The following is a 15,326-nucleotide window of genomic DNA, read 5'->3' as shown; positions in this document are numbered from 1 at the left end:
TGGGAAAACAAGAAAACATCATACTGGAACAGATTATTATTGTACAGCTGGAGCTCAGCCACACAGCATGTACAGAGCAGAGATTACTTCACTCAGGCCTAAACTCAGCCAGTCACGCCATTCTAGAAATTGCAGATTATGTTCTGGCCATTTAGTACGAGTGTGGTTGTCATTAGCTGTTTACTCTGGTCCCATCTTCTCATTATTCCTCCTGATCATCACTCCAGTAATTCAGTCTTGCTGTCTCTGGTTCAACAATTGAATGTGTTCCAACCTCCAGGAAATTAAACCTGACGAACTTCATTGTTCACTGACCTAGCAATAATTTTTGGTCCAGCAAACAATTAAATAATTTGTCAGTGTTCAGTATTTCAAAACCTCAGAATTTTGAAAAGCTCCATTAGAGTTATAACATTTTCTGCTCCAATGAAAAAGACCAATGTTTTAATCCATTCTTCACCTCTTTAGTTTCTTATTCCTTTCACAAATTCTATTTAATAAGTGCTGAATTTTCCTATGGTTCTCATACCCTTCCATTAACACAGTACCAAGTGCACATTTTTTTGCACAATGGCCTTATGAAGTGCATTGTCCAAACTAACATCTCTATTTTTATTCAGTAGCTTTGTATACAAAACCCAGAAACATTTTTTTTTTACATTGCATTGACTTTATTCACTACATTTAAAATTTAATGTTGGTCTTCTGTAGTAATGATTCTTTTAAAAGACTAATTGTTCTTCAAAATGTAATGGAGCTACAATGGTGATTGAATTGATTTGTGTGGGTATTTGTTCTTGTAAATTCAATGTTATTGACAAAGCACATTTGTTCCATAAATCCAGTATTAATCTAATATCTCTGTAATTTCCTCAACGGAAGTTACGTCCTCATAGGTGCATGTTATCCTACCTGATATCTGTCTGCATTTAAAGTTTGTGGAGGAAGCGTAGAGCGTAAAAGGATGCATCAATATAATCAAGGATAGAATGATTTGCCTAACTGAAACTTACATGTACATTGCAATTCCTTAAATTGAGGTTCACTTTGGCTACATGTCACACAAGCCTACCTGGTTATAGAGATCGGTCACGGAAGAACAACATATCTGTTTGCCTGGGCTAATGATTTCTTCAGTTTTGGCATGGCAGCAATACAATAAAGCCTACACTTTTACTAAATGTTTTAACTTAGCAAAGGGGAGATGGTGTATCTGACCAGAGATGTATTATTGTACATATTTGCAGTCTGTCATCAGAATTGCATCATTTTATGGTAATCTATGGTGCCACTATTTACACAAGACCCTGGAACATTGGATGGATGGCTGTTGAAAGATCTGCTATCATTGAAGTTGCAGCTGTTTTACTCACTGAGAGGCCACATGGCAACAACTGAAGAGCTACTAGTCTTTGAGTACACTATTGGGATCCTTAACCAAACAGTCATATGTCTGGAATGGTGTTTAAAAGACCCTTAAAGAAAGAAGCTCTCATGACATTTAAAAAGTACTTGGCACTTGAAGTGCTATAACTTATAAAACTATGGATCAACCATTGAGAAGAGGAATTAAGTTGGATAGCCTTTTCACTACCAACATAAACATAAAAGGCTGACGGACTATTTGCTATGTCATAAATTCCAAATTAACTGGACACAATTTTAACTTTGATTGCAGAAAACAGCTGATATCAATTGGCTGATCATTATACAAATGTTCCTTTCCATTGACTCTGGTGAAAGAGAAAATAAATATTTGCCAGGATAACATAATGAGCATCCAATTTGGAGATGACCAGAATTAAAATTACTTCAGACCCTGTTCAGTTTGAAACTGTCATTATTTGTGGGACGTGCAGATGTTCCAGAATCAACCTATATTAAATTATGTATTAGTTGATTCTAAAATACAATTCTGAGCCATTTATTATTTTCCATTACAGGTTTGCACAACTGAACTGGTAAATGTTACCGAAAACCCATCAACAATATCTCCATGGCTGCCAATGGAAGAATGCACAACTTTGATGAATAGTAGAAGGTCACAAGAAGTAAATATTTTATGTGCAAAATGGCAAAGGAGCTTAGAAGTAGCCAACGATGTTTAGGGTAAAGTATTTCAATTCTACTCTACTTTAAAGGGGAAGATGCCTGACGAGCCAAAGGATAAATCCTGAAGCCAAAAGATTACAAAATAAAAGCAAATATTCACTGTTATCCTGCATACACGTGCAAGCTTATCCAAACATTGGAGCAACAGCAGGCACTCCAGCAACAGATGGGTTCAAGGTACACCCCTGAAAATAGTCAGCGTGCACATTTAATTGCTTACATGCGGAGCTCTGGTACCGATGGTCAATGTAAACGAGAGCAGAAACTTTTATGTAAAAGACTGTCCGCTCTACAAACAGTATTTATCACCTTGCTGATTTAAAGGTACAAACCGCTTCTGCAATTTCATCTACACTTATATTTCTGCAATTTGTCACTATAATCTTCCACCCTACTCCAATCTCTCTGCCTTTGGCTTTCTACACATTTCCACAGCAGCACAATGGGAACTCAAGGAACAGTACCTCTTCATTCAAACTGGCACATTACAGCCTTAAGGACTTAACTATTTCACATCATTATCCACTCCAGGGCTAGATCTCAGATTTCAAGAGTTCAAATTGTATTATTCACCGCTCTCCACATCATCTCCTCCAGATATATTTCAGCCGTCCACATTCAACTGGATCACCAATTTCAATCTCTTCCTTTCCAGTTCTCAGGAAGGATCATTGATCCGAAACATTAATCCTGCTTCTCTTTTCATAGGTACTGCCTGACCGGCAAAGTATTTCCAATCATTTATATTTTTATTTCAGATTGTCAATGCATGCAGTATTTGGTTTTGGAAAATATTGGGCTGGAACATCTCACTCTTTGCCAGTGATCATGCTGAGATTCTTCATGGAATTTAGTAGGGCAGTGTGAATTTTCAGACATCCCATCCCAAGAAAAAGGCACACGCCAAAATGACATTGGCAGACAGCAGTGATTCCAGGACAATGGGCTATCTGCCCTAATATTACATCTGCTCTATGAGCACTCTATGAATATTACATCAAAACATTGTAACCTACAACCTTTATTAAGTGCACATCATGCTGAAGGCAATGAATCACATATACATTAGAATAAGATGATTACAGTGCAGGTGCCACTAATTGCCCCTTACTAACTTACCATCCCTTTATGGTTCAACATTCCATCCCTTTATCTGCAGCCTTACAAAAATTGGCTCATAAATATATCCAATTCTGTATCTTTATCTTTGCTGCACCTTTTGTCCTGTATTCATGTACAGTATTGTTTGATTTGATTGGATAGCATGCAGATAAAATGCTTTTCACTGTACTTCAGTACACGTGACAATAATAAATCTAAATCAAAAATGGGTGATTTTTTGGGTCGAGACCATTCTTCAGTCTGAAGTCTGAAGAAGGGCCTCGATCCGAAACGTCACCCATTCCTTATCTCCAGAGATGCTGCCTGTCCCGTTGAGTTATTCCAGCTTTTTGAGTCTATCTGCGGTTTAAACCAGCATCTGCATTTCCTTCCTGGACAGAATCATGTATGCTTTATTACACACATCCTCAATCTGCCCTGTCTCTGACAATGATGTGTACACCATCCTCGCACTGTTTGATCCATGTCTCCTGCACTCCTTTCAGAACCATATCTTTTATTTTATATTGCCTCTCCTCATTCTTCCTACCAAAAATGTATCTCATTCTTCCACAGTAAATTTAATTTGCCATGCATCTGGCCATTACAGCATCTTTATATCCTGCTGCGATCTATTATTATCTTCTGTTCAAAATGCTGCCACATCTTTTGGCACTCGCAAATTTAGAAATTTTGGCTGGCACTAACTCTAGGCAATTAACACAGATCAAAAAATAATGATTACAGGGTTGTGCCAGTATTCGCCTTCCTCCAGTCTGAGAAACTGATGTTTGCTACTTAACCAGTATCATGTCCATACCATCTGAGTCCTTTTAAGCTACATGCTCCAACTTTGCTGATACTCCTGAAACCAAAAGCTTTCTAGGCATTCATGTACACCACACTGATGCATTACCTCCATCAACTCTATCCACTACCTCATCAAAAAAAATCGAATTAGTTTAGTTTAGAGATACAGCATGGAAACAGGTCCTTTGGCCCAACGAGTACACGCCAACCAGCGATCACCCGCACATTAGTTCTATCCTCATTAGGGACAATTTATAGAAGCCAATTAACCTGCAAACCCTAACGTCTTCGGAATGTGGGAGGAAACCGGAGCACCTGGTGGAAACCCACGCGGTCACAGGGAAAACATATAAACTTCACACAGACAGTGTCCATAATCAAGATTGAACCTGGGTCTCTGGCCTTGTGAGGCCGTGACTCTACTGCTGCACCACCGTGCCGCCCTAAATTGGTCAATCATGATTTGCCGTTAACAAATCTGTGCCGGTTCATCTTAATTAATACAATTTTGTCCAGGTGATCATTAATCATGTCCTTGATCAATGTTTATAAACATTTTACCACCATGTTCTACCACCAAACTAACTGATCTTTTGCTGCAGTGGTACCAACAATTCTTTTGAACAAGAAAGTAAGATGTGATGTGTAAGAAAGAACTGCAGATGCTGGTTTAAATTGAAGGTAGACCTTCATGAAAACCTTCCTCAAATGTACCCATAAATCATCTCTTAAAAACAACTCCGCTTGTCAACAAAGATAGACACAAAATGCTAGAATAACTCAGCGGATCAGGGAGCTTCTCTGGAGAAAATGTTTCCAAAGATACTGCCTGACCCGCTTAATTACTCCAGCATTTTGTGTCTATCTTTGGTATAAACCAGCATCAGCAGTTCCTTTTAATTACATTTTGTCCACTTTTCAACAACCAGCTCCAATTTACCTCGGTCAGATCTTATATAACTTATTTATTTCATGAAGTGACTTAGATGAAGAGAACTTAATGTAATAGAATTCTCACTAAACGGCACCGGACACGGTTCATATGTGCTCTGTTATCTTCAGTTCACAAACAGCCTAAGCTAGCGCCCCAATGTTGCTGCGGCTCATGATGGTTTGAAGAGCAATCAGCCCGTTTTACATGAAAAGGGCTTTTAATCTGGAGACTCCTGAACTGTTAGTTGTTTTAATCTGGAGACTCCTGAACTCAGCTGCATTTCCCCCACACACCCCATTTTCCATCCTCCTCCCTCTGTTTGCTGCTAATTCCTATCACCTTTTCTCTTATCTCCCCAGCTCCTAGATCTGACATAAAGGAGGTTCTTTAATAACTGCCTCACTTTCCATGAGTCAGCATTTGAATGATGTGGCAGCAGAGGTGAAAGTAATTGAAATTGCTTAACTGTATGGTCATATCACCAACACTGCTGATTGAAACCATCTGTACTGAGTGTGTTGGTCACTTTCTTATCAGGCTATGCCGACCTCTGCTCAGCAGCTGCCTGTTTAATCATGTGTGTCAGGTTTAAAGCTTCATAAAGGGAGAAAACAAAGCTGCACAGTGGCAGAGTTGCTGCCTTACAGCACCAAAGACCCGGGTTCGATCCTGACTACAGATGCTGTCCGTAAAGAGTTTGTACGTTCTCCCTGTGACCGAGTAGGTTTTCTCCGGGCGCTCCAGTTTTCTCCCACATTCCAGGCATGTAGGCTAATTGACTTCTGTAAATTGTCCCTAGTGTGCAGGATAGAACTAGTGCAAGCAGATCGCTAGTTAGTGCAGAGACGGGGGCTGAACGGCCCGTTTCCACATTGTATCTTTAAATTGTATCGTTAAACTCAAACTAAACTAAAATATTTAGTAGAAGTCATATAGTACTCTGATGTCTCTAAATTAAATATTTTTGTGAGGCAACTTTTCAAAGCTTTATTTTAGAAACACATTGAATTGGCACGAGAAAATAAAATAATTCCTTTGTGTAAGTGTGTTGTCAATGTTGTTCACTCATCTAGTGTGCAGCAAAGTGATAGAAATAATAAGTTTGCATCACACTGTTTGATTAAATGATCACTGGGGGAAAGGTATGGTTAATGGGAGTATTGCCAAAGGTCGAAATACAGCATTCTACCTTAATTCACAAATCTTCCCAAGACATCTTCACTTTGGCAGCAAGCGAATTTTGCCATTAATTATCTTTTTCCAATTTTCACATCTTTACTTAATTACTAAAAATGCCAAAATGGACATGGAAATACACAACGTAATGGCAATGCCGTGGAAATTTGAAAAAAACGATTAAATATATTTGCCTATGTTACATTTTCCCTGGGAATAATTATCAGTATCACTGAAAAAATAAAATGTTTCCCTTTTCCTTCAAAGTTATCAGATCCTCGACTTTCTGAATATGTATAGAATTCATGAAAAATTGCTCTCGGGTAGGGAAATAATCACAGTATATTATCACAATACATAACATGGCTAACTATACTTATGATGTTATAAACATGGACCACAAAACACTGAATAACAAATATTGTTTTGTTTAGGCTTGCAAAAACAGTAGTTATTTAACAATATGCTAAGATTGTTACACAATTTAACACAAAATATATTTTTCCCTGTCCCTGATTTAAAAAAACCCATATTGCACTGGGGATCTACTGTTCGCTGCTTTAATGTGAAGTACATCAAGGGTTAAAATTTGGTTGCGTTTCTGTGGGTTTTTCAGGGTTGGCATTTTGAGGCAGAATATCCACTGTCAGACAAAGAATCTGGCATGGATGATGGGTTGTACTCTCAGACGCATGTTTGCCTTGTCTGCGAAGGTAATGATTTAATGGTTTAGAAACTAATGACTCTGCCAGAGGGCCTGGCGGGGCCCCATTGTGTCTAAGGCTGTCATTTATCTATTCTCTATGTCTGTGGCGGCTAGGGATTATGATGGGGGAGGGGGGGGGGGGGGGGGGGGTGAATGGGGTAGTAATGGGAGAAGGAGGGGGAGGAGGAGGAGGAGGAGGAGGAGGAAGAAAACCACAAAAACTTTCATACTGGAAAGATTCCACACAAGCTATTTCTAAATTTAAAGTTTAATGAAACAAAAGTGGGTTGTCAATTTTTCCCCCAAACACAAATTTGTTGTACTGCATCTCACCCAGAATAGTAATGTATTGTATTAAAATGTATAAATACTTTAAATTTGATAATCAAACGTCAAATTCCAAATTATTCTGTACAGTATGTGTTTAAAACGTTCCAAAAAGTAATATAATTAATAATTCTTGAACAGCTCAGTATGTGAATTTATAAAATGTCAGCAGAAATCAAATTTGAATGGGAAGATTTTGCAAAGAACAGACAATATTAATAAGTTAGTAGAAATTATATTTAGAAACAATGATGAATCAGTGTTGAATCCAACCGCTGAATCTTAGTTTAAATACTCCGCTAATGCTTTGGGAGAGCATTTTGCTGCCACTGCTGACTCAGGCATTTGTATGTTTTTTTTAATTGGCCAACAGCTACCACCTCCTGCTCCTCCAGCATCAACCCCCAACCCTTGTCTCCCTTCCTACCCACTTTTCTGCATCTACATCTTTTCCAAAATTTGTTTGCTGTCAAATCTTGTATAAATCTCCCCATTTCCAATAGCAGTCATTAATCCAAGTTATTCTCACCATCACATATATACTTTAAATTTAAAAAAACGTATACAAACCAAAAATGTAACACTCATGCAATATAGCCAAACTAATGATCACAAGATTATCTTGCCATATCTATACAAAATCTGCAAAACATCATCTACAAATAGAAGAGGAAAGTACGCCTTTTACTAATGTATGTGATCATTTCAAAACCAGTTGAAATGTTACTGCAAAAGATTCGCAAAAGAAAATTAACAAAAGTGAACAATTCTTAAAAGTCTATCTTAAATCTATCTTGCCAACTTTGCTGCAAAGGGTATGTTCTTCATCTCCGATAATGTCACATGAGTTATTTAACAATGATGAGTATGTCAGTGTTCATTAAGAAGTTTATAATATTATAAACAGAACACAATAGGTAAGTGTACGTGCAAGGGAAATTACATACATATGCATTGAAATCTTAAACCTAGCACAGAATATTTGTCCAATCCTCATTCAGCTCTTAATCATTTGATTCTCCAAAATAATTGATCAGCAGTTATGTAACATTTTTCTTTGAAGTAGATGTAAGCAGTAGAATTTATGGTTGGATTTAAAACATCAATATTTTGCCAAAATAACAGAATGAGAAAAAATTATGTAGCTTAAAAGCATAACATTGTAGTATAACGCTGCATGAGCACTAAACACGTAGAAGGAAGCGACAAGAATATTGTTAGAACAAAAATAACTGGCAAACTATAGTTTTATGCTTCACATCACCAAATGGTTACGAAAGATATAATTACAATAACATTTGCATGAACTATTTTCTGTTGGCAAACTATAAGCACAGTTTATCACCTACCCCGGTTTTGTCGCACAGTCGAAGAGTGTTGAATGATCCCACAGCAAATAGCTGACCATCTGATGCCCAAGCCACCGACGTTATAGGATAGTCATGAGCCTGGGCACTGTACAAAAGACGTCCATAACTGTCCCAAACCTGAAAATATTTTAGAAATTCATATAAGTGCTTTCAACAAATTTTAATAAATCAATAAACTTACTCATTTCTACAATAAATCTACACATTTCCTCTGAAACAGCAGATCTTAACAACATTCATTATGGATGGGTATTAACTTGTTTCATGCATTGAGTGAGCAGGCCTAATATGATGCTAGGCATTTATGGATTACAATTTGCTTCATAAGCTTGAATATTTGCTGCTACAAACCATAGACATAATACCATAGACCACAGAATCACTTAACAACCCAAGTTAAAAATCATTACATGCAATTTTTCTTAAAAATTTCAATCATGTTGCGAGATGTTTGTTAGCACAAACCTATCTCCAAGCTCCCATGGACTGGAATATAATTTACAACATAGGAGGAATACTTTAGATTGATCCTGAACTAGCATACCAATTCTAATCCAAGTCACTAACATTTTCATCATTGGCTTTGCCAATTATTTGGACATATATAATTTGGCAGCAGAGGGGTTGTGGCAATACCAGCTGTACATGGACCATGAAACTCTGTGCACACTAAATACTCCTCCCGCAAGTGACTTTAACTATTCACTATTTCACGTAGTTTCCTCCAACATGGGAGAAATTAATAAGATGATTTACAACTGATATCTGATCTTTCAAATCTCCACCAGTTTGCCATAATTGTAATTATCACTGATATTATTTATGTACATACTTCAGAGATGAAAACAAATCACCTGTGTCATCTCTCACATTCAATTAAAAAAATAAATAATAATTCAGCTGTATTCAAGCAAAGTGCTTGAACAAAGAATTCATCAGAATACAAACCTTATATTTACAGTCCTCGCCACCGGAAAGGATAAGATCATTCACAGTGTTCCAGTCCACCTTCAGAATGACTCCATCGTGGGCTTTCCACTGCAATACAAGATTAAGATGTGAACAAATCTTGGACAAGTTCTTAATAAGAAAAATGCATTTCTTTCCCTTGCATTTCAAAATTGCTGGCTTTCCAGATCAGAGATTCCCTTAAGTACAGCCATGTCGATGGAGCTTGATGAATTACTCCATTTCAATACTCAAAGTGAATAACATATTTTTGCATTTAAATCCAAAGGGGTACGTTCTGTAGTATACCGATTGCCGTTGTGAATGGATTTCTTGTCCTTGCCACAAACTGAAACGTTTTGCCAACTTTGCTTCTCGTGCCTATGTTCACGGTCCAATGCCAACTCTTCCCTTGCCTGCCTTAACCTCTCAACCTAATTTTCTGAGGAAATGCTATTAGTTGATATTGACTATAAAACCATCAACTTCCAAGCCTGCCTTGAGTTTCCTCCATCAATCCAATTTTCAAGAAATGCCCAATTCCATTCACCCAGCCTTTTCAAAATTTAAAACCATAGCTCCATCTTTTATATGTATGCCAATATGGACCTTTTTACGACAAAAAGCAAACTGCTGACGAAACTCAGTAGTTTAAGCAGCATTATGTGGGGGAGAAAGGGAAGAACTGTCAACATTTCAGGCTGAATTGCTTCTGATGGCATGGTAATCCCAGTCACCGAGGCCGACATCAGAAGATCTTTCACCATTTGGACCAGATGGTGTATCTGGCTGCATTCTGAAAATCTGTACAGACCAATTGCCAGGAGTTTTGCAGATAACTGCAACATCTCGTTACTAAAGACCAAGGTTCACACCTGCTTAAAAAAGGGCATCCAAGAAGAATAAGATGACATGAATCAATGACAATCGACCTGTGTTACAAATGTCTGTGATGGTGAATTGCTTAGAGAAGTTGGTTATGGTGCATATCAACTAATTTAACAAGAACCTGGACATTACAATTTGCTTACCGCCACAATAGGTTGACAGGAAATGCTATTTTGCTGGCTCGACACTCTGTACTGGACACTTGGACAATACAAAATACATATATCGGGCTGTCGTTCATCGACTACCACTTAGGATTCAACAACTTTATCCCCTAAAAAACTTGTTATCAAACTCTCGGAACTGAGTCTCTGCACAACCCCATGCAACTGGATCCTCAACTTCATCATCAACAGACCACAATCAGTATGAATTAGCAACACAATACTACAATACAATTTATTTGTCATTTGAACCTCATAGAGGCTCAAGTGAAATGTTGTTTCTGCAGTCATACATACAAAAAAAAAAAGACCCAAGACACAACACAATTTACACAGACATCCATCACAGCGCATCTCCACCTCGCTGTGATGGAAGGCAAAAAAAACGTATCAAAGTATGAATTAGCAACTTCCTCCTTGATAACCAACAGCGCATGAGCACCTCAGGGCTATGTGCGCAGTCCCCTGCTTTACACACTCTATACCCATGACTCAGGCACGTGCCGTGAGTTATTACTCAGGGTAGGCAGTCAATCGGCTTTTAAAATCTTAAACCGCACATGCGCAGATTGTTCTCCTCTCCATAAAAATAAAGAAAGTAACAATTCAATTTGCCCAAGGCTTCCAAATCTCCTTCATTCTGAATTACTGAATGGGTGTGGGGTGGAGGGTGAAGGCAGGTGGAGAGATGGTGGGGAAAAACGGGAGCACACCGGGACAAGTTAAATTAGTTGTGATCTTATTGAATGACAAACTTAAATAAAATTACAATTGTAATTGTAATTGTAATTTTATTTATTTAGGGGACTGTGCATATTAATAAACATTTACATGTAATACGCAAGATTGTAGCCAGTAGCTCTTTCCATCTTTAGTCCCTCTGGTAAACAAGGTAAACACATCACAACACAATCAATCAATAAGAGAAGAGACAAAACAGAAGTCAAAAACAAAACAAACAATAAAGTAAAAAAGTAACAATAAAAGAGTACCATAGGATAATGAAAGGTAGATTATGATTGCAGTTTTGATTTTGCAGTAACCATGTTTTTAGATGTTTGGTAAATGAGGTAAGGGTTGGCAGATCCCGTATGACGCATGGTATCGCGTTCCAGGTCTGCGACGCTCGATGTGAAAATACTGGCTGCCCAAAGACACTTTACCTAAACGGGACTATACAATCACCCCTGGAGGCTGCTCTTGTCGACCTATTTGTGTTTCTCTTTATGAAGTCCTTTAACGGAGGTGGGGCTAGTCCACGGAAGATTTTGTAAACCAAAATCAAGTCCAAATATTTTATTACGTTTTCACAGCTCAGCAGATCAAATTTCTTCAGGATGCTACAGTGATGGTACATTCTGGGCTTTTTGTCAAGAGTTTTTAGGGCTTGTTTATAAGCAATTTCAACAGGCTTTAGTGTGGACTTGCATGCCAGTGAGCAAGTTGTTATACAGTAGGTCATGTATGGCACAATCATTGCATTAAAATATAGTGTGGCTGAATCAATAGTTAAATTATTTCTAATAATTGAGGGGAAGAGTTCCTTTCACAGCATGTGGTAAGTCTGGAAAGGGGTAAAGTTGTGGGGTGGGCAGGAGCGTTGAGAAGGAGGGGGTTTGGGATCATGCCAGCAACTCACTCACTTACCGCTGCCGTGACGACATTAATAACTCGAGAAATAAAACATGAAGTTTTCAAATAAAGCTATTTCGGACTCCAGGGGAAAAAATCTCTACCGGAATACGTTAAAATCTTACCATTAGAGAGGCGTTTTTTCCAGAAGACAGACAAAGACACACACGCAGACAGACACACACGCAGACAGACAGCAGACAGACACACACGCACAGCAGACAGACACACACACACAGTTTTAAGTATATAGATTTCGGTACATATGACAATTAAATACTCTTCATTAGTCCTGATGCAGTATCAGGACCCAAAATGTCAACAATTCTTTTCTCAACCGCTTCTACACAACCCGATGAGTTGTTCCAACAGTTTGGTTTTCGTTACTGATTCCACCATATGTAGTCTTGTGTTTTCATGTACTTCTCTGCCTTTTGATTAACTCTTATGGCAACAGATGCTACTAAATGATTCAGCTGTCTGTCCAACAATAAGGCCTGGTTGAACCATAATTTCCTCCTGATGAATACTGGAAAAACTGAAGCTATCTTTCTTGGCTTCTGCCCGTACCTGGGCATGACTACATCAATTTATTCAGCTGTCAAATCAGGCAGTCTATATTTTTGAAACCTTTGCTCCCCACAAATGTGCATTCCCTTCCTCATCCACCACAATCTATTCTAATATCAAGACCACATGCTTGCATCATTGATCTGCATTCCTCCTGACCCACACTTTATTATGCCGATCGCAACTTGATATATGTTTTCTTTGCAAGCCTTTCCTTTTCTACAATCATGACTCAGTTAAAACACCCACTCACACAAAACCTTAGACAGTTGAGTCCAAAACTGTCTCTCAAAGGCACAAAAAAGTGTACTTTTGAGATACTTGAACTTTTTTTTTCCAAATCAACCTGCAGACTTGTCCTTTCGTACATAAACTGTTTGTCAGTCTGAGGAAATGTCATCTGTCAATTCCCTGCACAGATGCTGCATGAACCACTAAGCTCCTCCAGCACTTTGTACTTTGATGCGGTTAGCTGTTTAGTCAGCTTCTCGTCATTGTTCAACCTCTCCTCAGTGGCCATTTCACCATTCACTCTAAGTGCCCTTTGATATTTTCCCTTGAAGCCCCTTAATTTGCTGCAATCTTATTAATTTTGAAAAACTCTTAAAATTAGGATGTTTCATTTTAATGTTTATCTGTTTTCCTATCGTTCCTTTTCGCCGGTAAGCATGGTTTGCTTCTGACCAGCAAATCACTGGGATGCGATTGGACATCAGACCTATAGTTTTGTATTCAATATGCCTTGTACAGAAGCAAAATCCATTTTCAAATAATTGTTAACAATGACTTTATATATTGCTCTGATAGAAAATTAAAATATACTACTGAAAAAAGGTGAAAATAATGATAATGTTTCAGTTAATTCAGTGGGGTCAAGGAAAGAGCGTTCACGTCACGGCCCTGTTTCCACCACCGTGCACAAGAAGCGACAAGACAGACACCATTGTACGCAGATGCCGAGAAGCGTGCTCAGCACTGGCTGAACTACTTCTAATCTTGTGTGTGGACTCTATAAGAAGAAGTTAATTCAGTCATTCTGTCATTAATTCAGTCATTTTAAATGTTAGATTGAAACTGTATTGTATTGTATTCAAATTTATTGTCATTGTCTCAATTAGAGACAACGAAATGAATTTCCCTTTACAGTCAGTATCATCGCACAACTTCAATAATTAAAATGAAGTTCAGGAAACGTTCAGCAGATCAGCTGTGATCTGCAGAAAGAGAAACAGATGGCATTTTAGGTCATTTTTTTTTGTCAGTTCTGGAAATAGAAATAAAAAAGTTTTAGGGTGCAGAAAGGCATGGAAGGGCAGAAAGAACAAATGGAATGCGACTGTGGAACGCAGGAGATTACACTGCCAAGAGATGGTGATGCTAAATATAGTGATACTGGGACAAGTAAAGCAGCAAAAGGTGGATCTATCATGCTTGTAAATACAGGTGGCCAAATTATTATAGGGAATCATTGAATTTGACACTGCATCTAGAAAACTGCATCTAGTAGTACCTTTCAACGAGAGTGGTGTTCCTGAAGCTAATGTGAGCTTTGCTAAACAAGAAAACCAAAGTTGGATTGGAAGTAAAATGTGAAAGAGCTGGGCAACCAGAAACACACGATCATGCGAAGAAAAATGAATTGTGAGCAGTGTGGTCCTACAAACCAGTAGCAACTAGAGTAAATCGCTATTACACGAAGGAGATGTGTTTAGGATTTGACCCAAGTTACTCCAGCACTTTGTGTCTATCTTTGGTATAAATGTTTCTACCTTTTGTCTGCTCTAAAGCAAAATCTCCTCAAGGTATGCATACTTTTGAAGTTTCACATAAACACTCCCACCCTGACTTTCAGTCAAGATTCAAGAGAGTTTATTGTCATGTGTCCCAGATAGGATAATGAAATTCGTGCTTTGCTTCAGCACAACAGAATATTGTAGGCATAAATAAATACAGAACAGATCAGTGTGTTCACTGAAGGATCCTGACCCAACACATCAGCCTTCTTTTTCCTCCAGAGATGCTGCCTGCCCTGTTGAGTTACTCCAGCACTTTGTGTCTTTCTTTGGTATTAACCAAGTTAGCCTGTAGTTCTTTGTTTGTACAGAATAGACTGAAATCCTTTCAGGAAGTAGGGTGGGAGAAGGGGGTGTATAAAGGTAGCCACGGGAGTCATTGAGCATGAGGTAAATGTTGTCCCATAAATGTATAAATAGTATTTGTAAACAGCTGTACAGACACAGTCTGGTGTTTAAATCATCTTTAATGATCAGTCATGGTGGTGCAGTACAATACGTTGGTAGTTCATCTCTACCACCAGTGTAACTATGTAATATAGGAGATGGGAGTTAATATAAAGTGTATAGTAAGGTGGAGTTAGTGGTAGTACATTACTCTGATTACTTCACATGCAATAACTAATCTACAGTATTCAAGAGTGGGAAGGGAAATTGGAGGTCGTCTGTGGAAAGGTGAGGAAAATAAACAAATTGGCCAAGTAAAATCAAGGAATATTCCAGTCTAGGCAAGAGCAGGAAGCAGCATCAAAATAGATATCAATATACTGTAAACGCAGTGGAGACATGAACCCT

General features: G+C 38.2%; 1 protein-coding gene across 1 annotated transcript in view; it reads right to left on the bottom strand.

The window, feature by feature from the left end:
- The window catches only part of ift80 (intraflagellar transport 80 homolog (Chlamydomonas)), a 157,779-nt gene that overhangs the window by 104,763 nt on the left and 37,690 nt on the right, over nucleotides 1-15,326 (bottom strand). Inside the window, exons 7-8 of the mRNA XM_055646362.1 lie at nucleotides 9,485-9,574; nucleotides 8,516-8,653 (exon numbers count right to left, since the gene is read on the bottom strand). Of these exons, the coding sequence (XP_055502337.1) occupies nucleotides 8,516-8,653; nucleotides 9,485-9,574 (228 nt within the window). The remainder of the gene's footprint in view (nucleotides 1-8,515; nucleotides 8,654-9,484; nucleotides 9,575-15,326) is intronic.

Source organism: Leucoraja erinacea, chromosome 14 (assembly GCF_028641065.1).
Source record: "Leucoraja erinacea ecotype New England chromosome 14, Leri_hhj_1, whole genome shotgun sequence".
In the NCBI taxonomy this organism is placed as follows: Eukaryota; Metazoa; Chordata; class Chondrichthyes; order Rajiformes; family Rajidae; genus Leucoraja; species Leucoraja erinaceus.
The sequence above is the reverse complement of the archived record's forward strand: the minus strand, read 5'-3'. Positions and strand labels throughout refer to the sequence as shown.